At 54.1% G+C, this 22,081-nt stretch overlaps 1 protein-coding gene and 1 long non-coding RNA gene across 6 annotated transcripts; one reads left to right on the top strand and one right to left on the bottom strand.

Annotated features, from left to right (window-relative positions):
• Window positions 1–363: 363 nt before the first annotated feature.
• On the bottom strand, window positions 364–7,722 carry LOC129465532 (uncharacterized). Its single transcript, XR_008651972.2, has 3 exons — window positions 7,134–7,722; window positions 4,038–4,204; window positions 364–1,008 (listed from the first exon to the last, which is right to left on the bottom strand). It is a non-coding gene; the product is annotated as an uncharacterized lncRNA (long non-coding RNA).
• On the top strand, window positions 7,512–22,080 carry SPMAP2 (sperm microtubule associated protein 2). Of its 5 annotated transcripts, XM_055247585.2 has the most exons (9): window positions 7,512–7,914; window positions 9,142–9,264; window positions 9,551–9,622; window positions 10,039–10,100; window positions 10,854–10,923; window positions 12,154–12,271; window positions 16,636–16,795; window positions 21,677–21,821; window positions 21,856–22,080. In XM_055247585.2, exons 1-9 carry the CDS (start codon window positions 7,607–7,609, stop codon window positions 21,935–21,937), a joined length of 1,140 nt encoding a protein of 379 aa, XP_055103560.1. In that variant the 5' UTR covers window positions 7,512–7,606; the 3' UTR covers window positions 21,938–22,080. The 5 variants fall into 5 exon arrangements, with proteins under 5 accessions (XP_055103560.1, XP_055103561.1, XP_055103562.1 ...); XM_055247586.2 differs by lacking the exon at window positions 9,551–9,622 and having other exon boundaries at window positions 7,516–7,914; XM_055247587.2 differs by lacking the exons at window positions 21,677–21,821; window positions 21,856–22,080 and adding an exon at window positions 17,191–17,288 and having other exon boundaries at window positions 7,532–7,914.
• Window position 22,081: the final 1 nt, after the last annotated feature.

The following is a 22,081-nucleotide window of genomic DNA, read 5'->3' as shown; positions in this document are numbered from 1 at the left end:
CAGGCATGGTGGCGTGCGCCTGTAATCCCAGCTACTCCGGAGGCTGAAGTGGGAGAAATGCTTGAACCCGAGAGGCAGAGGTTGCGGCGAGCTGAGGTCGCACCACTGCACTCCAGCCTGGGCAACAAGAGCAAAACCCTATCTCAAAAAAAAAAAAAAAAAAAAAAAGAAGTTCTGTTCTGGATGCTGCTGGAAGTCCAGGCATGAACAAGATAATCACAGTCTCCACCCCATTGGAGCATATATGCTAATGACAGAAAAGACAATAAATAAGTAAAAAGGCAACACAGAGCAAGATCATGATACATGCAACTAAGCAAACAAACTCCCCATAGATTTAGGTAGAAAAATGAGGAGGCCCTACTTTAGAAGAGGTGATTGAAGAAGGCTTTTTGGAGGAGGTGACATTTAAGGAGAATCTGGAAGGAGTCATGCCCCTGAATTGGGAGGGGGTTACTGAGCCCTGAACTGAGTTGCTGTGTGCACCAGAAAGGCCCGCGTGGCTATGAGAGCAGGTGTGAGAGAGGGACAGGGGAGGGGACTAGCCTGGTGGGCCTGGGGAGGGAGCCAGGCAGCAGGGGGTCTCCATGCTGAAGTAGAAGTGCTGGGGGCCCACAGCCCCACTTGGGTGGCTCTGACCACTGGGAACAGGAGAAAGGTGTGCTTCTGTTGTGCGCTGCTGCATGACAGGCAGCCCGGCCAGCAGCTGACGGCAGGCATTTGTCACTCTTCGTGATTCTGCGTTCTGCATTAGGACATGATCTCACTAGGCAATAGGAAATTTCCAGCTCCATCACAATCTTACACAACTGTTGTGGACCGAAATGTGCTATGCTGCCGAAGCTGTAATAGGTGCTCAGCAGACTCAGCCAGGCCTTCCCTCTGTAGGCTTAATTTGGAGTTGTTTCAAAATGAATCTGCCATTTTAGAGACTGGCAAGAGTGAATTTGACTGTGACTTCTTCCCCTTTCTCCTCTCTCTCCTCCGTCCGTTTTCTTTTGCAAGGACCTTAGGGGCATAAAATTAGGTGAACAATAATTATTTCCATCCACCCATTCATTTACCCATTCACGATTCAACCATGAGCTCATTACCCAACCAGAGAATAAGAATGTGATCAACCACTTCCTGCCACAGCCCCAGCAGTAGCAACACCTCCTACATCTGCTTTTCAATCACCACGGTTCTACTCCACCTCCTACATCTGCTCATCAATCACCATGGTTCTGCTCCACCTCCTACACCTGCTCATCAATCACCACGGTTCTGCTCCACCTCCTACATCTGCTTATCAATCACTAAGGTTCTGCTCCACCTCCTACATCTGCTCATCACCATGGTTCTACTCCACCTCCTACATCTGCTCATCAATCACCACGGTTCTGCTCCACCTCCTACATCTGCTTATCAATCACCATGGTTCTGCTCCACCTCCTACATCTGCTCATCACCACGGTTCTGCTCCACCTCCTACATCTGCTCATCAATCACCACGGTTCTGCTCCACCTCCTACATCTGCTCATCAATCACCACGGTTCTGCTCCACCTCCTACATCTGCTCATCAATCACCACGGTTCTGCTCCACCTCCTACATCTGCTCATCAATCACCACGGTTCTGCTCCACCTCCTACATCTGCTCATCAATCACCACGGTTCTGCTCCACCTCCTACATCTGCTCATCAATCACCACGGTTCTGCTCCACCTCCTACATCTGCTCATCAATCACCACGGTTCTGCTCCACCTCCTACATCTGCTCATCAATCACCACGGTTCTGCTCCACCTCCTACATCTGCTTATCAATCACTAAGGTTCTGCTCCACCTCCTACATCTGCTCATCACCACGGTTCTGCTCCACCTCCTACATCTGCTTATCAATCACTAAGGTTCTGCTCCACCTCCTACATCTGCTCATCAATCACCACGGTTCTGGTCCACCTCCTACATCTGCTCATCAATCACCACGGTTCTGCTCCACCTCCTACATCTGCTTATCAATCACCACGGTTCTGCTCCACCTCCTACATCTGCTCATCAATCACCACGGTTCTGCTCCACCTCCTACATCTGCTTATCAATCACCATGGTTCTGCTCCACCTCCTACATCTGCTCATCACCACGGTTCTGCTCCACCTCCTACATCTGCTCATCAATCACCACGGTTCTGCTCCACCTCCTACATCTGCTCATCAATCACCACGGTTCTGCTCCACCTCCTACATCTGCTCATCAATCACCACGGTTCTGCTCCACCTCCTACATCTGCTCATCAATCACCACGGTTCTGCTCCACCTCCTACATCTGCTCATCAATCACCACGGTTCTGCTCCACCTCCTACATCTGCTCATCAATCACCACGGTTCTGCTCCACCTCCTACATCTGCTCATCAATCACCACGGTTCTGCTCCACCTCCTACATCTGCTCATCAATCACCACGGTTCTGCTCCACCTCCTACATCTGCTTATCAATCACTAAGGTTCTGCTCCACCTCCTACATCTGCTCATCACCACGGTTCTGCTCCACCTCCTACATCTGCTTATCAATCACTAAGGTTCTGCTCCACCTCCTACATCTGCTCATCAATCACCACGGTTCTGGTCCACCTCCTACATCTGCTCATCAATCACCACGGTTCTGCTCCACCTCCTACATCTGCTTATCAATCACCACGGTTCTGCTCCACCTCCTACATCTGCTCATCAATCACCACGGTTCTGCTCCACCTCCTACATCTGCTTATCAATCACCACGGTTCTGGTCCACCTCCTACATCTGCTCATCAATCACCACGGTTCTGCTCCACCTCCTACATCTGCTCATCAATCACTAAGGTTCTGCTCCACCTCCTACAATCTGCTCATCAATCACCACGGTTCTGCTCCACCTCCTACATCTGCTTATCAATCACTAAGGTTCTGCTCCACCTCCTACATCTGCTCATCAATCACTAAGGTTCTGCTCCACCTCCTACATCTGCTCATCACCATGGTTCTGCTCCACCTCCTACATCTGCTCATCAATCACCACGGTTCTGCTCCACCTCCTACATCTGCTCATCAATCACTAAGGTTCTGGTCCACCTCCTACATCTGCTCATCAATCACCACGGTTCTGCTCCACCTCCTACATCTGCTCATCAATCACTAAGGTTCTGCTCCACCTCCTACAATCTGCTCATCAATCACCACGGTTCTGCTCCACCTCCTACATCTGCTTATCAATCACTAAGGTTCTGCTCCACCTCCTACATCTGCTCATCAATCACTAAGGTTCTGCTCCACCTCCTACATCTGCTCATCACCATGGTTCTGCTCCACCTCCTACATCTGCTCATCAATCACCACGGTTCTGCTCCACCTCCTACATCTGCTTATCAATCACTAAGGTTCTGCTCCACCTCCTACATCTGCTTATCACCACGGTTCTGGTCCACCTCCTACATCTGCTTATCAATCACCACGGTTCTGGTCCACCTCCTACATCTGCCCATCACTACAGTTCTGCTCTTTTCTTTCTTTTTTCTTTTTTTTTGTGAGGAATCTCACTCAGTCACCCAGGCTGCAGTGCAGTGGCAGGATCTTGGCTCACTGCAAACTCCACCTCCTGGGTTCAAGTGATTCTCCTTCCTCAGCCTCCTAAGTAGCTGAGTTTACAGGTGTGCGCCACCACGCCCAGCTAAGTTTTTGTATTTTTAGTAGAGATGGGGTTCACCATGTTGGCCAGGATGGTCTCGATCTCTTGGCGTTGTGATCCGCCTGCCTTGGCCTCCCAGAGTGCTGGGATTACAGGCGTGAGTCACCATGCCCGGCCAGCACTCTTCTATTTTCTTACTGATTTATAGGAGCTATTTATTTATGGTGGGTACTAATCAATTATAGACGTGACAAATGCTGCATTGCCATTTGTGGTTTCTGTTTCCCCTTTTTTGAGGAGTCCTGAACATCAGGCTTAAGTTAAATATGGCCGACTTGTTGGTCATGTATGATTAGCACTCTACATGTCTTGTTAAAAAAATTACTCCCTACCTGGAGGGCAAAAGCATGGTCACATTCATTTTTTTCTGTAAGTTTTAAAGTTGTGTTTCAGCTTTCACATCCATATCCACTGAGGGCTGATGTTGTGTGTGGTATGAGGTAGGTGTGATAGAAGGAACAGTGATCCCCAACGGTGTCCACATCCTCGTCCCTAGAACCTGGTGTGAAAGTGATGATATGGATGGGAGTTACCCAACGCGACAGTCGAGAGACCAGGGAAAAAGCATTCGGATGCATGTGCCTGCCCAGTATGGCATCACAGGCCAGCGCCCGAAACGGCCTGCCATGACCCTAAAGCCAATTTGACCTGGGAGCTGTGGAAGTGACCTCAGCGAAATGAAGACACCTTCTGCCCCCACCTCCCTCCCACTCACAGCTCACCAGACGCCTTCTGTCCCCACCTCCCTCCCACTCACAGCTCACCAGACGCCTTCTGCCCCCACCTCCCTCCCACTCACAGCTCACCAGACGCCTTCTGCCCCCACCTCCCTCCCAGTCACAGCTCACCAGCTCCCAAAACTTCCAGTTCTTGCGAGCTTTCTTTCGAAATGATTTGCAACATTGCTCCTTCTAGTAAAAGCCCCAACCTCCTGTTTGCGCTGCAGATACACTGAAGACCTCCCGGTCTGGGCGTGCCCCAAATTGCAATTCTGATTTTACGTATTTTCCCAAACAAAACATCTTACGTAAAAATGCATCTCTACGTGCTCGTTCGAGTTTGACACTGGGAGCACGTTATTTTATGTGGCAAAATGGACTTTGCAGGTGGGACTGGGGTTGCAGACCTGGAGGGTCAGTGCACCCTGCTAATCCACACTGACCTTCAATCACCTGTTTCCGTAATAACCAAGCGGGTTTCCCAGCCCTGCTCAGAGATGAATGCCAGTGGAGCATCCACATGTGAGGGGGCTTGACTGGCCATTGCTGGCTTTGAAAATGGAGGGGCCAGGACCGAGAAGAGTGGTGGCCTCTGGGTGCTGGGAAAGACCCCCAGGTTACACACACGGCAGTGCTGGGAAGGGCCCCCAGGTTACACACACGGCAGTGCTGGGAAGGGTCCCCAGGTTACACACACGGCAGTGCTGGGAAGGGCCCCCAGCTTACACACACGGCAGTGCTGGGAAGGACCCCCAGCTTACACACACGGCAGTGCTGGGAAGGGCCCCCAGCTTACACACACACGGCAAGAACACAGATCTCAGTCCTACGACCACAAGGCACTGAATTCTGTAGCCACCAAATGAGCAGTAGACGAGCCTTCCCCTGAGGGCTCCGGGAGCCAGCCCTGCCCACACCGTGGCTTGAGTCCAGTGAGATCCATGTTGGGCTTCTGAGCCCAGGACGGCCAGGTAATCGCTCAGCGTTGCTGGAGCCTCTGCTTGTGATATGTGTTAAGGTGGCCACAGCAGAGAGGAACACAGTCGGGACCTGGTTTATTTTCTGCCAGGCAGACGCCCCAGGTCTGGGCAGTCAGAACCCCACACATCCCACAGCTCGGTCCCCGTCCCCCTCTATTTTCTGCTCACAGCAACGTCACACGACATTCAGAAATCATGCACTTCCTCGGCTGTGAGTGTCTTGCTTTTCCACAGGATGTTGGAGCAGACACGGACCCTCCAACTCTCCCCCGAGGGCGGGAAGAGTTCTGCTGTCCCTGTCCCGGTCCGCTCCTGAGTTCCTCTGGCTCCTTCTGTAGAGACATCCAGCCCTGACTCCACCGAGAAGGTGCTGGGTGCAGCCCCTCCAGCCGCGTGGCCCTGGGAGCTTCCCCGTCACCCTGGAGCGCTCGTCTGCCTCTCCTCCCCACAACGGGCTGCCGTGAGGGCTAAACGCGCTGCAGCCTGGGTGCTGCCCGCGTGCTGTGAGCTGGAGGTTGCCAGATCCCCAACCGCGCCTCACTGGAGTAGGCTTAGGGAGCGGCCTGGGTGCTGCCCAGCTGGAGATTGCCAGATCCTGAACTGTGGGCGCCTCACTGGAGTAGGCTTAGGGAGCGGCCTTGAGGTGCGGCGCCCTGCTCTGAATGAGGTCTCCTGGAAACACTGCAGCGGCCACATGCCCTCCAGCGGCAACAATGCCTAACTCATCTCTTTGTGAAAGGCATGCGCAGATCTTGATCAGGTTTAACTTAAGAGAGAAAAAGAAACCATTGAGTGCAAGGTGAGGATTTAGGAGACTTCAGGCCAAGAAAGGGGATTTTCCTATGGCCTCCTGGATGGGACCAGACCCTCCCCGGGGCCTTTCTGCCTGGAGTCCTCTGAGAGACCCCTTTCCCGACAGAGGTGATGGCGAGGCTGCGTCTGGGAGCAGAGCATCAGGGAGATGGGATGGGAGCTGGAGAGGGCTTTGCGTGTGTCGATGAACTGGGTCTCTTGCGTGCCGAGTGGTCACCACGCCCGGAGGACCGGCCCCACGCTGGTGGCAGGGGTGAGGGACACAGCAGTCCTCAGGTGGGCTAGCACTGGGTGGGGGTGGGGGTGGGGGTCCTAGGCCTGGGAGCCCAGAAAGGGGAGGGATGGTCAGGGACTCTCCCTGCATGGGGGACCGACAGGCTTGAGTCTTCAATGATGAGTAGAAAACCACCAAGCACAGAAGAGAGAAAGGCTGGGTGGGGGCACAGCACAGAGGGGGAGAGGCTGGGTGGGGCACAGAGGGGGAGAGGCTGGGTGGGGGCACAGAGGGGGAGAGGCTGGGTGGGGGCACAGAGGGGGAGAGGCTGGGTGGGGGCACAGCACAGAGGGGGAAAAGCTGGGTGGGGGCACAGCACAGAGGGGGAAAAGCTGGGTGGGGCACACAGGGGCAAAGGCTGGGTGGGGGCACAGCACAGAGTGGGAGAGGCTGGGTGGGGCACAGAGGGGGAGAGGCAGGAAATTCAGCTCCTTTGGCGACCTACGAGGAATTCCTGAAGGCTGCAGCCTTGGGAATACTCCAGTTATAAGCATTACTTTGTGGTGAGGATCGGAGCAGCCTATTTTGAAGTTATTTCTCATGAGAGGTTAGGGCTGGAAGGGTCTGTATCACTTAGGGTGTAGTTTTAGCTGCCAGGAATTGGAAACCAAGCCAAAATGACTTAGTACTAAGGAAACTTACTGTTCCAAGTAACAAGAAGCCTGGGCACAGGGTGGATTCCAAGGCTACTAAGTTCAGAGGCTGGACAACCGCATCAAAGGCCCACCTTTCAGTTCATCTGCCCTCAGATGGCAGGCCTCACGGTCACAAGAAGGCTGCTTGGGCTCTGGACATTACAGACGGGCCCAACAGGGACAGGAACAGGAGACGAGGTCTCTTCCTTGTGTCTCCTTTTAAGAGAGGGAAGCCATAGCTAGATGTCCCTGCAGGTTCCCCTCAGGTCTCCTTCCTAAACCAATCCTGGGAGGTCCTGAGTGAGCCGTGACCACCAGGACTGAGTCCTGATCCCGGTGCAGGCCCAGGTGACCAGCATTGGAGACAGCGCACGGGTTAGAATGTGGACTGTGGCGGACACTCTGCTGTTGCCGCGGCCACCACAGACACATTTGGGTGCTGAGGGAGTGAGGCCGCGGGGGCTGGGAAGGGACCGGTGCATGGGGGACAGCAGGCGAAGGTCACTCGGGAACCAGCCCAGCTCTGAGGCCGCGGGCAGGTTGGAAAGGGAGCCGGACGGCGACCCCCATGGCCTCCAGAGCTCTGTGTACAAGAGCCGGCGGGTCACAGGCCCCGAACGCCAGGACCTGGACAATGCAGAGCTGGGACCAGGAGACCCAGAAGAGGAGCTTCCCCCCGAGGAGGTGGCCGGGGAGGAGTTCCCGGAGACCCTGGATCCCAAAGAGGCACTTTCTGAGTTGGAGAGAGTCCTGGACAAGGACTTAGGAGAGGACATTCCTGAAATCAGGTGGGCACCGGGAACGGGCCTGCCTGGGCGCAGTGGGGTAGGGCTCAGCCCCCTGGGCGCAGGCCCCTGGGCATGCGAAAGGGTCGTTCCCGGCCACTGGCCTGGCTCGCTGCTCCCGAGGGGCCCGGCCCTGCCGAGTCAGCCCAGGCGTGGGCTGGTCAGTTGGCGGCCAGCACCCCTCACTGGGCCCTGAGGCAGACACCAGCAAACACTCCCCAATCCGGTGGCAGGAGGTGGAGTAAACAGCGCTGACTTTGGAGTTAGGCAGACTGAGTTCAGGTGCCCAGAGTTCCGAGTTTAGCAAGTGATGGCCTCAAGTCAGACAGAGAGAAAAAGAAATGGGAAAAAAAACCTCCCAACTCAAAAGTTGAAGCCGTTCTAAGCACCACACATGGCTAAAAGGTTTTAAATGGTCGGGAGGAACACGTTTTGGGTGAACTAACGCTTCAGCGAATCAGCGCTGGGGGCAGTCATTTTGGGCAAGTTGCCGGAGTGTCCCCAGCAAGGCGTGCACCCTACATACCTCTGGGACTCGGCTCCCATCCTCCCTGCGCTGTGGTCCCTGCACATGCCCACGCCCAACCTGCCCCCTTCTCACCGTGGTCTCCGTGCCGCCCAGGGAGGTTGGCCGCCCAAGAACAAAGCGGCAGCCCTGCCCTCACAGGACTGTGCCAACCTGCAGAGAAAACAGCAGGGGTGTGAGGGGCTTCCGGGGAGAACATGGGAGCCAAGAGCTGCGTCAGGCAAGGACAGGGCGGATGTCCTGGCATTTGGCATCTTCGCCTGCTGCCTGTTTCCCTCCCACAGTCTGTGAGCTTTCTGGGAGGCAGGAGCCGCTCTCTTTAGAGGGTGGTTGCCCCTTTGGGGTCTGGCATACAGTAGGTACTTGATAAATGTCTGTGAGATGAGTAAACATTACCTTAGTACTCACCAAAACAGCCCCACCAGGTGGGAGCTGGTCTCACCTCCAATTCACAGAGGAGGAAGCTGAGGACCAGGGGAGACAGGTGACCTGGACAGGTCTTCCAGCGAGCAGTGGAGCTGCGGTTGGTCCAGGCCTTCGTGGTGCCAAAGTCCTCCCTCAGGGACCCCTCGCGGGAAAGGAGAGGTGGGTGGGCGGGGTGAGTGCAGACGAAAGGTGCTTGAGCAAGACCCACGCTTCTCTGGGCTCCCAAACGCATCGGGGTGGGAAAGCAGCTCCAACTTCAATGTGGAATTCTCCCAAAGCCGGCTGTCCATCAGCCAGAAGCTCCCCAGCACCACCATGGCCAAAGCAAGGAAGAAGAGGAGGCGGAGGAGGCTCATGGAGCTGGCAGAGCCCAAGATAAACTGGCGAGTCCTGAAAGACAGGTGAGGACACGCCAGACCACGGCCTCGTGGGGGCAGCGCTGGGGGCCTTCTCGGCACCCTTCCCGGGCTCCTCCTGTCCCCACTGCTCGGCTGCCCTCCCCCAGCTGCCACCACATCCAACAAACAGGGTAGGTGGGGTTGGCCAGTTAAGCAGGCGGCCAGACACTGGGACTGGCTAGGGAACTGCGGCCCTCGTGGGCGGTGGCCAAAGGAGAGTGAGGAGTTTGGCAGCAAACGGGAGACCCAGGGCAAAAGGCAGTGGGGCTCGGACCCTGTCTCCTCGCAGGAAGGGATGCTGTGGTAAGGGGTATGCCTGGATTTCCCCATGCAAGATGAGCTTGCACTTCTGTCTCTACTGGTAAGTCCAGGGCTGTCTCCTCCATCTGCCTATGCTGGGGGACACGTGTCAGGTTCCAGGGGACCCCTTCACTCCAGCCACCCTCCTCTCTCCAGGGAGGAGGATCAGCGAGGGCTCCTCAGCCCCTCAGATGTGGGGCTCTCCACCCTGGTGACCTGGGTCTGCTCCCAGGAGATGGCCCTGGGCCCTCTTCTTAGCTATGCTTCTCCCCCAGCTACCTCCTTCTCTGGACATCAGCCTTGCTAACAATAATCCACACGCCCTGGTGGCCCCTCACTGTCCTTCTCTGGCTTACCGCCTCTCCCAGCAACTCCACACTCCCCCCTTGGCCACCCTCCCGGCAGAGACCCAGGCTTGTTTCCGGGCAGGGCCAGGGTTCTCTGCCTCCCTTGCCCTGAGCTGCCCGCTTATTCCAGGCCCTCTGTGTACTGGACCGAGCGGTTCCTTGAGGACACCACCCTCTCCATCACAGTGCCCGGTAGGTGGCGCCCATGCCTGCTGAGGCCCCTGCCCCAGGCTGCCGGCCTCCGGGGAACCTGCCCCGCCCCATCCAGATGCTTCCAGCCTCCCTTCCCCCATCTCCTCAGAGCCTCTGTCCTCCCCACTGGAGTCTGTCCCCTGAGGAGCCAGAGCTGAGACTGGTCCTAGGGGTGAGGGGTGTGGGGAACACTCCCCAGGATAGGGCCAAATCGGGGCAAGAATTTACAAAAAGACCCTTTGCTTTCCTTTCCACGAGGATTTCCATGCTTTTCTTGAGAGGAATTTGGTATTGGGATATCATAGATACCTTCAAATTTGACACTCCGAGAGTTCCCCATAGAGAATAACAGTCCAGTTCTCTCCTGTGCTGTTCTCACTTTGGACCCACTGTCATCAAACCCCAGACTTGTACTAACTTCAGAACAAAACCCATTTTCCCAGCCTGTGGGTCCCTGGATCTGTATTGAGCCCCGTTGAGGAGCCATGGTGCTGAGCTGCTGTTCCAGCCCTGCCACTCCCATCCGGTGTCTGAGGAAGGAGCTTCAAGCCTCTGAGCCCCATTGTCCCTAAATCAGGGACAGCAAGTCTTCTCTCTGCAGGGTGTCTGGCCCCCAGTGGTCTCTGCCCACAGTTCTTGCAATTCAGCCTCCTGCCCAAGCCCATGAAAAGCTGAATTCCACATGCAGAAGCCCCTGGGAACTGCAGGGTGTTTACGCTGGGGTTCACTGACTCCGGTTCCCATTTTGCATAGCGGTGTCCCGCCGAGTGGAGGAACTGTCTCGGCCCAAGAGATTCTACCTGGAATATTACAACAACAACAGGTGGGGGAAGGAGGGCTGGGTGGGTACTCAGAGGGCGAGTTTGGCAGAAATGCCTTATTCTCCCGACAGGATGCGGCGTGGGAAAGGGTCCAGGTCCTAGCCCTAGACGGCCTGTGTTCAGACGGGGCTGGCCTGCTTCCCAGCCCACATCCCCAGCAGGCTGCTTGGCCCCTTGCAACCGCATTGCCGGCTGTGGAATGCTGGTGGTGGAGGGCACCCATGAAAGGGGGTTTGCACAGTGCCCGACAGTTCGTGCTCAGATGTTATCACCATTGTGACTGTATCTTGTTTACTCAGAAAAGGTAGAAATTGTAAGACACATTAGTATTTTACGTACAAAATTCTTTCTTACCACTTAGAGCCCCTGTGCTTGTTAAAAGTGACCTTTAGTTATTTAGACAAAACATATTATTACCCATCTTTATGCAGGGTATGAAGGAAGGCACAGCTGAAGTCGACAGCGGAAGTGTGTCCAACTGTTTTGAACCACTTCTCACACAGAGCCGTTGATGTGGGTGTTGCACACACTGTTCTCACGCCTGTGTGCACTTTTTAACGCCAAATCATATCGTAACCTGAACACAATTTAAACTGCAATTAAACAACTCCTGTAGAAGCAGCAGTGCAGATCACGTGAACAGCTACATCTGAGCACACACACAGATGCAGCCAGATGTAGCCATGACACTTCCGCCATCTGGCTGGCAGCACTCGTAAGCTGCATCCCAACCTCAGACCTGTTCACTGTGGAGACCCTGCCTTAGAATCAATGAAATGCGGCTTTATTTCCGGGCAGAGGCGTAGCTGAGACCTGATTTTAGAAGGCACAGCCCGGGAGCTCAGCTGTCCTTCGCTTTCCCCAGCTTTGCATGGCAACCTCAGGCCAAACACTTTCATCCCTTGGGTCCAAGTGCTCACCCCAGGCTCTTGACGATGGGGGTGTGTAGAGAAGGCCTGGGAGGAGCTGCCATCCCAGAAGGGAACGGAGAAGGCCTGGACCTGAGGGTGGACGTTGCACATTGAGCAGAGACAACCCAGGGAGATGGTAGCTCTGTACTTGAGAACTCTTAGAAATTCTTTATGAATCCCTGTTTGGAGGCGCTTTCAAAACCCACCACTCTCCCAGGCTCTCTTAACCCCAGAAACAGAGGAGCTGGGAAAGACAGACAGACACACACACACACACCTCTCCCCGCCGAGCTGCTGGTCTAAAATTGGGACCTCCCCCAGGACGACTCCTGTCTGGCCCATTCCTCGGTCCTCCCTGGAATACAGAGCGTCGAGTCGCCTGAAGGAACTGGCCGCCCCGAAGATTCGTAGTAACTTCTGGAGCATGCCCATGTCTGAGGTGGGTGCCCCGTGCCCCCCGCGACTCACCCCCGCCAGGCGGGCTGGGACCCGGCAGAGAGTGAAAGAGGCTTTGCCTTTGGGAGTCAGGGGAGGAGGAGATGCGGCACAGGGCGGCTGCCTTTGTCCGGGAGCAGCTTTGTTTCGATCTCTCACTGTCTTCAGAGCCGCCCAGGGGTCATCCTTCCGGGCACTTCAGCCCGGGGTGGATCCCAAAGCTTCCAGCTCACACTCAGGAATTAGAACAGTCTTATCTCAGGTGTTCAGAAAGCTCTCATCTCTCGCCCAGCTCAGGCCGGACACCAGGCCGCTGGCAACCACTGACCTCGCTCTAAGCCTGTAGCTTTCGCTCTTCCGAAACTCTGAACCGCGCAGCCTGCGGACTTGACCCGGCTTCTGCCGCCCCCCCGCGCTCTGCATGTGAGACTCTCGCGTGCGTCAGTAGTTTATTCCTTGTCATCGCCGGTTCACTTCCACAATTCGCCGATCCAGGCACCCACTGAAGGGTATTTGGGTGGCTTCCAGTTTAGGACCGTTATAACAAAACTGCTGTGAATATCTGTATACAGCTTTTTGTGGAGGTGTAAGTTTCCATATCTCCAGGGTAATACCCAGAATTGGAATTTCTCAGTTACTAGGTATATCTAATTTTTAAGAAACTGACCAACGGTTGTCCAAAGTGACGGCGCCATCTTGCATTCTCTACATACCTCTGGGACTCGGCTCCCGGCCTCCCTGCGCTGTGGTCCCTGCACATGCCCACGCCCAACCTGGGTGTGGGGGATTGAGCTCAGATTCTCCCGTCCTGGCCACCATCTTGCATTCTCCAAACGGGGAATGAGGTGAGGCAATCCCCTTCCTGGTTGCCATCTTGCATTCTCCGGGCCAGGAGTGGGAGCCCAGGTGCGCCCTATCCTGGCCGCCATCTTGCGTTCTTTGGGCTGGAAGTGGGAGCTCAGGCTCTCCCCATTGTCAGGCCTCTGAGCCCAAGCCAAGCCATCGCGTCCCCTGTGACTTGCACATATACACCCAGATGGCCTGAAGTAACTGAAGATCCGCAAAACAAGTAAAAATAGCCTTAACTGATGACATTCCACCATTGTGATTTGTTTTTGCCCCACCCTAACTGATCAATGTACTTTGTAATCTCCCCTATCCTAAAGAAGGTACTTTGTAAATCTCCCCTACCCTTAAGAAGTTTCTTTGTAATTCTCCCCACCCTTAAGAATGTACTTTGTGAGATCCACCCCTGCCTGCAAAACATTGCTTTTCACCACCTATCCCAAAATCTATAAGAACTAATGATAATCCACCACCCTTTGCTGACTCTCTTTTCAGACTCAGCCCGCCTGCACCCAGGTGATTAAAAGCTTTTATTGCTCACACAAAGCCTGTTTAATGGTCTCTTCACACGGACCTGCATGAAACCCATCCTGGCCATCATCTTGCATTCTCCCTGTGGGGAGTGGGAGCACAGGCGCTCTCCATCCTGGCCGCCATATTGCATTCTGTAGGCGGGGAGTGGGAGCTCAGGTGCTCCCCACTCTGGCCACCATCCTGCATTCTCCGAGTGGGGAGTGGGAGGTCAGGCGCCCCATCCTGGCTGCCATCTTGCGTTCTTTTGGCGGGGAGTGGGAGCTCAGGCTCTCCCCATCTTGGCCACCATCTTGCATTCTCCAAGTGGAGAATGAGCTGAGATGATCCCCTTTCTGGTTGCCATCTTGCATTCTTTGGGAGGGGAGTGAGCTCTGGTGTGCCCCATCTTGGCCGCCATCTTGCATTCTCGGAGTGGGGAGGGGAAGCTCAGGTGCTCCCCATCTTGGCCGCCATCTTGTGTTCTCCAAGCGGGGAATGAGCTGAGGCGTGCCCCATCCTGGCCACCATCTTGTGTTCTTCAGGTGGGGAGTGAGCTCAGGTGTGCCCCATCCTGGCCGCCATCTTGCATTCTCCGAGCAGGGAGTGAGCTCAGGTGCTCCCCATCCTGGCCGCCATTTTGCATTCTCTGAGCAGGGAGTGGAAGCTAGGTGCTCCCCATTTGGGCCGCCATCTTGCATTCTCCAAGCTGGGAATGAGCTGAGGTGATCCCCTTCCTGGTTGCCATCTTGCATTCTCTTGCGGGGGGGGGGAGTGAGCTCTGGCGTGCCCTATCCTGGCCACCATCTTGTGTTCTTCAGGTGGGGAGTGAGCTCAGGTGCTCCCCATCCTTGCCGCCATCTTGTGTTCTCCAAGCGGGGAATGAGCCGAGGCGTGCCCCATCCTGGCCGCTATCTTGCATTCTCTGAGCGGGGAGTGGAGGTTCAGGCGCTCCCCATTGTGGCCAGCATTCGGTGGTGGTGCCCGCTTGCCTGCTTGTTGGTTTGTTCATCTGATTATTCCTAAACGTTTTGGCCGCTTCTCGCGTGGCATTAACTTCCATTTCCCTCACTGTGTGTGGTCGCATCTTCTCCGTGGTGGTTTCTCAGACCCCATTTGGGAAGTTTAAAGTGACACCATCTCTCCCATGAAACCTCAGTAGGAATTTCTAACAGACAAGGACATTTTAAAACACGATCCCAGTAGCACTGATCACACTAAAAAGTGAACAATGGTTCCGTGATACCAACATGCGCAGTCCATGTTCCCTTTCCCACTTGTCTGAAGAACGGCTTTCTGCGGTTGGTTTGGATGAATCAGGGCCTGCCCCTCCAGGACCGGAGCTCCTTGAAAGCAGGACTGAAATGGAGTCTCGCCACCTCAGCAGCCCGGCCTGAGCTGTGTGAATGGAGGCTTCAGGGCTGGTGGGAAGAGAGGAGGCCGGAGGGAGCCAGGGAGGGAGAAGACAGATCATTGAGTGGGTGCTTAAATTGTAAACACCACAATATCTTTGCTGAGAGATGTGTCTGTGATTTTTATGGGGGAGCAATTTCAAGAAGAAAGGGACTGAAATTTCACAGTGACCTTTGAGGATGGTTTCATTTCATTCTCTGCCTCCACGCAGGCTCCAGACAGAGTTAGGACCAGCCAACAGTCACAGACTCTCAGGTAACGCTCCAAGAATGGATGGACAGGAGCATGTAGTTAGGCGTGGGTCGGACACCTCCACTTCCCTTTAAAGGAAGAAAACATTTCAGCAGCTGTCCTCCCTCCCTCCCCAGAGGCATCGGGAATGGCCAGTTCCTCTTCCAGCAAAGCATAAGTGGGAGACGTGTGAAGCGGTCCTTTGCCTACTCCTTAGTTATTTTGCAGGCGGACTCCTACACACGTGTACGGGAGCCAGCCTGGTGAAGGGGAACAAAGTGCCTATGAGGCGAGGGGAGGGAAGCCCGCTCCAGTTTAAGGGTGTCTGAGCGCCGCCCAGTACTCAGTCTCTGCGTAGGCTGGTGCAGAGTATCAAAAACACACTTTCAGTGGACCATGGGTTTTCTGGAAAATGCCAAGAATGTGTGTGTAGATGGGGTCTTGCTATGTTGCCCAGGCTGGTCTTGAACTCACGTGATCCCGCCACCTTGACCCCCCCAAAGTGCTGCCACTGTGCCAGCCACTGCTGAGAATTGATTTGGGGAGCAAGGGTGCCACGTTTCTGGGTGAAACGTCTGCAAGGTCTCCCACCTCGGCCAGCCCTGCCCCACTGTCATCGTTTTCATACCCTGTCCCCTAGGTCGTGTTTTGTGGTTTTCGTGAACATAAATGACTCTGTCTTGCTTTCCCTCATTACCATTTTCTACAGCAATTTGTGCCGATTTATGGAGGAAAAAAATGGTCTAACTGCTGGGTTGCCCTCTCTTGAGAATATGCTGCAGTCAGCTTGTGCAGCTCCCAGCGGCCAGGCGCCCGGCTCCTTCCGGGGTGTGTGCGTGGTAACAAAGCTGCAGGGAACATCCCTGCACCTATTTCCGCGGGTCAGGTGCAGGAGTCCCTGTATGTGGCAGTAACCAAGCCTGAGCGTGTTCAGCTGAACCTGGTGGACGAATTGCTCCCTGAGCTGCCTGTACTAATTTACTCTCCTTCCAGTCATGCATGAGAGTCTCTCACCAGGGCTTGATAATGTCAGACTTTTTCATTGTTGCCAAATTTGTGAGCGTGGAGTGATATTTTGTTGTTTTAATTTACCAATTGTTGACATTACATTGGTCAAAAGACAGGATTATTGACCATTTGGGGTTCGTCTCCTGTATCATTTGCTCATCCCTTTTGGGTTTTTTTTGGTTATTGATGTGGAGGAGCTCTTTATACATGATAGTTACTAATCCTTTCATGAATACATTACAAACCAACTTCTTCCCAGTCTGTCTTGTGTCTTTTAGTGTTGCTCCTGGGGTCCTTTTGCTCCAGGACCCATGAGGCATCATGGACTGTTTTACGTAATCCTTCTATTTCTCTTTCCAGGTGTCCCAGGTGTCCAGGGCAGCCCAAATGGCAGTCCCCAGCTCACGGACACTCCAGTTGTCAAAGCCGAAGGCCCCAGCCACCCTGTTGGAAGAGTGGGACCCCATGCCAAAACCCAAGCCACGTGTGTCAGACTATAACCGCCTCCTTCACTTGGCCAGTAAGTAGGTGCCTCAGGCGAGGCATTTCCTGATGTCCTGTCCAAATCCCAGGGGACACCTTATACCTCCGCCTAGAGCGGGCAGAGGGAAGCTCTCCCCCATGAAAGAGAAGCAGGAATCACAGGGACGTGTGGTCCGGAAGCAGAGGGTGTTGTCTGAGAGGGTTTTCTAGCAGGAAAAAAAGATGTAGAAGAGAAAATCAGGGTGCAGAGCAGGGGCCAGAGAGCCACGCTAAAGGACAAAGGCAGCTTTAACATGGGTGTTGGCCTGACTCCATTCCTGTCCTTTAAAACAAATTGAATAACCATTTTCCTCAACGACAAGGGTAATGTGTGCGAATTGCCAGAGAAGTTGCTTGGCCATTTAGGTTTACTCTTCTATATCGCTTTCCCAGGTTCCTGCTGTCTGGTGTTTTGGGGTTGTAGCTTGAGAGCAGCTCTTTATGTAAGATGGTTATTAATCCCTTGTTGAACACATTGCACGGTAACTTCTTCCCAGTCTGTGTCTTGTCTTTTATCTTCGCTTATGGGGACTTTCTTTGTTTATTCATTCATTCTTTCATCCATTCCCTTGATATCTGTGAAATGATGAGTGGAATGAATGGAAACAGATGAGTGCTGATGCAGCACTGCCTTACACCGTCCTGCACACACTCATGCTCACCACACACACACACACACACAGTGAATATAAACATTGATACACTGGTACACGCACGCACTTATGCTCACCACACACACACGGTGAGTATAAACATCGATACACTGGTACACGCACGCACACACGCTCACCACACACACAAGTGGTGAGTATAAACATCCATACACTGGTACACGCACGCATGTATACATCCGTCCATGTTTCAAATGTACATATAAATATATATCCGTGTGTGCATGTGCCTGTGTTTGTGCATGTGCATGCGTGTGTGAGAGAATGACGGAGGGTTGAGGCTTCCACCCATAGTTGGGACCACCTTTTTTTTTGAGATGGAGTCTTGCTCTGTCGCCCAGGCTGGAGTGCAGTGGCGAGATCTTGGCTCACTGCAACCTCTGCCTCCCGGGTTCAAGCAATTCTCCTGCCCCAGCCACCCAAGTAGCTGGGACTACAGGAGCCTGCCATCACTCCTGGCTACTTTTTGTATTTTTAGTAGAGACAGGGTTTCATCATGTTGGCCAGGCTGGTCTTGAATTCCTGACCTCATGATCCGCCCACCTCGGCCTCCCAAATTGCTGGGATTACAGGCGTGAGCCACTGCGCCTGGCCAGGAAGCAGCATTTTTAAAACGTGAAGCAGACGAGCAAATGAAGTGCACTGAACTATGTGGGGTTAGAGCAAGAGTGTGGCTGTTTCTCCGTGTGTGCTCACACTTGCTATGTGGTGGGGGTAGAGCGAACGTGTGGCTGTTTCTCTGTGTGTGCTCACACTTGCTATGTGGTGGGGATAAGAGCGAGTGTGTGGCTGTTTCTCTGTGTGTGCTCACACTTGCTATGTGGTGGGGATAAGAGCGAGTGTGTGGCTGTTTCTCTGTGTGTGCTCACACTTGCTATGTGGTGGGGGTAGAGCGAACGTGTGGCTGTTTCTCTGTGTGTGCTCACACTTGCTATGTGGTGGGGGTAGAGCGAACGTGTGGCTGTTTCTCTGTGTGTGCTCACACTTGCTATGTGGTGGGGGTAGAGCGAACGTGTGGCTGTTTCTCTGTGTGTGCTCACACTTGCTATGTGGTGGGGATAAGAGCGAGTGTGTGGCTGTTTCTCTGTGTGTGCTCACACTTGCTATGTGGTGGGGATAAGAGCGAGTGTGTGGCTGTTTCTCTGTGTGTGCTCACACTTGCTATGTGGACTCAGTTGCTGCTGCTACGGAGTGCTGGAAACTCAACAGAGTTTCAAAGCCCAGATGCCTACTAAATTCTCACAGAGGAGTTCAAAGAAGGCTAGTCTCTGGGCACAATTCTTCCAGCCCCCTCAGGGTCACCAAGGCCCCACTGCTTGACCCCATTACCCTGCACAAGGGCATCTGCCAGGCAGAGCTCTCATCCACCCAGAAGGTGCAGAAGAGACAATTAGTGTGCGGAGCAGGGGCCAGAGAAGCACTCACACCTGTACCAGTGAATGGATGTTTATGTTCACGACGTGTGTGCGTGGTGAGCGCGGGTGCGTGCGGGATTCACGTGTGTGTGTGGTGAGCGTGGGTGCGTGCAGGACGGTCTAAGGCAGTGCTGCATCTGCAGTTTCCATTCAGATGACCTTGCCCAGCCACGTGCCACGTGGGGTTCTGCCTGCCTCGTGGAAGAGACTCCACGCTCTTTTCCCCAGGAGCCTCTTCACAGAGCCAGGGCTGGTCTGCCAAGAAGTGGGTAGCGCTTATTCGTTTGCACAGAGGTTCCACGCAAAGAGGGATCTGGAAGGAAGGTGGGAGCTTCCCCAGAAATCAGAGGCCCTGCATCCCTGAGAGGCAAGGTAGAGGACAGCCCAGCTGCTATGGCAGACTTGGTGGCCACCTTTCTTCCTAGTCTCCAAGCAGTCTGCTGCTATAAAGGAAGGGGTGGGGGAGAGATGGTGAGAAGGGGGTACCAGGAGGAGGGGGCCACGAGTGCCTGAGGGACAGCCACCAGGGGGCAAGACATGACACCAGCCAGGGGGAGGAGATGCCTCCTGCCCCGACCCACTTACCACCATGACATGAGCAGGTGGAGAGGGGGGTGAACCAGGGTCACCTGGGTTGGCAGCAGAGTCAGGAGACTTCAGCTCTCTTGGCTGTGGCCCCCTGAGTCCCCCTTTCAGGTACCTGTGGCCATTTTTTTTTTTTTTTAAGAGATAGGGTCTTGCTGTGTTGCTCAGTCTGGCCTCAAAACTCTAGGGCTTAAGTGATCCTCCTGCCTCTGCCTCCAAAAGTGCTGGAATGACGGGCATGTGCCATTGAGCCTGGCTGCCTGTGGCCATTTGAAATATTTTTTCTTTTTTTTTCTTTCTTCTTTTTTTTTTTTTTTTGAGACAGAGTCTTGCTCTGTCACTCAGGCTGGAGTGCAGTGGCGCGATCTCAGCTCACTGCAATCTCCGCCTCCCAGGTTCACGCCATTCTCCTGCCTCAGCGGCTTGAGTAGCTGGGACTACAGGCGCCCGCCACCACGCCTGGCTAATTTTTTTTTGTATTTTTAGTAGAGATGGGGTTTCACTGCGTTAGCCAGGATGGTCTTGATCTCCTGACTTCCTGATCTGCCCGCCTTGACCTCCCAAAGTGCTGGGATTACAGGCATGAGTCACTGCGCCCGGCCGAAATATTTTTTTCTTTATAATTCACCCTGTTTTTAAGTGTAGATTTCATAGCTCGATGTGGCAGTGCATGACTATAGCCCCAGCTACTTGGGAGGCTGAGGCAGGAGGATTGCTGGAACTCAGAAGTTCAAGTCAGGTGGAGGCTGCAGTGAGCTATGATCGTTCTCCAGCCTGGGAGACACAGCAAGACCGTGCCTCAAAATAAAATAAAATGGGGCCGGGCGTGGTGGCTCACGCCTGTAATCCCAGTACTTTGAGAGGCCGAGGCGGGCGGATTGCCTGAAGTCAGGAGTTCGAGACCAGCCTGGCCAACATGGTGAAACCCTGTCTCTACTAAAAATACAAAAAATGAGTCGGGCGTGGTGGCGGGCGCCTGTAGCCCCAGCTACTCGGAGGCTGAGGCAGGAGAATCGCTTGAACCCGGGGAGCAGAGGTTACAGTGAGCCAAGGTCATGCCACTGCACTCCAGCCTGGGCGACAGAGCAAGATTCTGTCTCAAAATAAAATAATAAAGTAAAATAAAATGATAAAATGAAATAAAAAATAGGCCAGGCGCAGTGGCTCACGCCTGTAATCCCAGCCCTTTCGGAGGCTGAGGCGGGCAGATTGCCTGAGGTCAGGAGTTCAAGACCAGTCTGGCCAACATGGTGAAACCTCGTCTCTACTAAAAATTGAAAGATTAGCTGGCTGTGGTGGTGCACGTCTGTAGTCCCAGCCACTCAGGAGGCTGAGGCAGGAGAATTGCTTGAACCTGGGAGGCGGAGGTTGCAGTGAGCCGAGATCACGCCACTGCACTCCAGCCTGGGCGACAGAGCAAGACTCTGTCTCAAAATAAATAAATAAATAAATAAAATAAAAAATATGTTTCAGTGGCTTTTAGTACAGTCACAGGGTTATGCAACCACCACCACGGTCAATTTCAGAACCTTCCTATGCCTTCAGAGGGCAGCCTCGTCCCCATCAGCTGTCACTCCCCATTCCCGTCCCCCAGCCCCTGGCACCCACACGTTCACTTCCGGACTCTGGATTGGCCTGTCCTGGACATTCGTATAAATGGGATCACACACTGTGTGTCCTTTCGTGTCTCTGGCCTCTCGCAGAACGTGCTATCCTCAAGGCTCAGCCACGCTGTAGCCGGTGCTGGAGCCTCGTTCCTTTTCTTGGCTGGGTCATATTCCACTCTGAGTGGACTACATTTTCATCCTCCATTTCTCTGCTGATGAGGAGGCCATTTGAATGTGGGAGCTTTTTTTTTTTTTTTTTTTAGATGGAGTCTTGCTCTGTTGCCCAGGCTGGAGTGCAGTGGCGTGATCTGGGCTCACTGCAACCTCTGCCTCCCAAGTTCAAGCCATCCTCATGCCTCAACCTCCCGAGTAGCTGGGACTACAGAGACGCACCACCACACTCGGCTAATTTTTGTATTTCTAGTAGAGACGAGGTTTCATCATGTTGGCCAGGCTGGTCTTGAACTCCTGACCTCAGGTGATCCGCCTGCCTCAGCCTTCCACAGTGCTGGGATTCCAGGTGTGAGCTCCCATGCCCAGCCTGAATGTGGAGCTTTGGGGTTTGAGCTTCAGTGCTGTCCTTCTCTTCTGCCCCCACTAGGGCCCAAAGCTCAGTCGGACAAGTGCGTTCCTGACCGAGATCCTCGCTGGGAGGTGCTGGATGTCACCAAGAAGGTGGTGGCCAGCCCCCGAATCATCTCCCTGGCCAAGCCCAAAGTGCGCAAGGGCCTCAACGAGGGCTACAACCCCTATCACATCTCCCCGGCCTCCCTGGTGGCCCAGGCCTCCCCTCGCCTCTATGAGCTTGCCACCCCCAAAAGCATCACCAGAAAAATGTGATCAACCCAGGCCTGGCCCCTAAGACCTCCGCTCCCAGTAAACACCCTCAGGCACCCTAACCCTGTGTATGTGATTATTCTGAGCTTTTTGGCCTGGAGAAGGGAGGGCAGGCTGGAAGGCCAAAAGAAGGATGAGGAGGACAATAATACTTATTTTTGCATCCAAC

Source organism: Symphalangus syndactylus, chromosome 17 (assembly GCF_028878055.3).
Source record: "Symphalangus syndactylus isolate Jambi chromosome 17, NHGRI_mSymSyn1-v2.1_pri, whole genome shotgun sequence".
In the NCBI taxonomy this organism is placed as follows: Eukaryota; Metazoa; Chordata; class Mammalia; order Primates; family Hylobatidae; genus Symphalangus; species Symphalangus syndactylus.
This window is presented reverse-complemented; position numbering and strand designations above follow the sequence as displayed.

What these genes read in the sequence shown, in the direction of transcription:
- SPMAP2 (XM_063619984.1), top strand. Translation starts at nt 7,607, where the DNA reads ATGGGGGACAGCAGGCGAAGGTCACTCGGGAACCAGCCCAGCTCTGAG. An exon ending in CCTCTCCATCACAGTGCCCG is followed by an intron (nt 10,101 to 10,853) that starts GTAGGTGGCGCC and finishes CATTTTGCATAG; the next exon opens with CGGTGTCCCGCCGAGTGGAG. An exon ending in CCGCCTCCTTCACTTGGCCA is followed by an intron (nt 16,796 to 21,676) that starts GTAAGTAGGTGC and finishes TGCCCCCACTAG; the next exon opens with GGCCCAAAGCTCAGTCGGAC.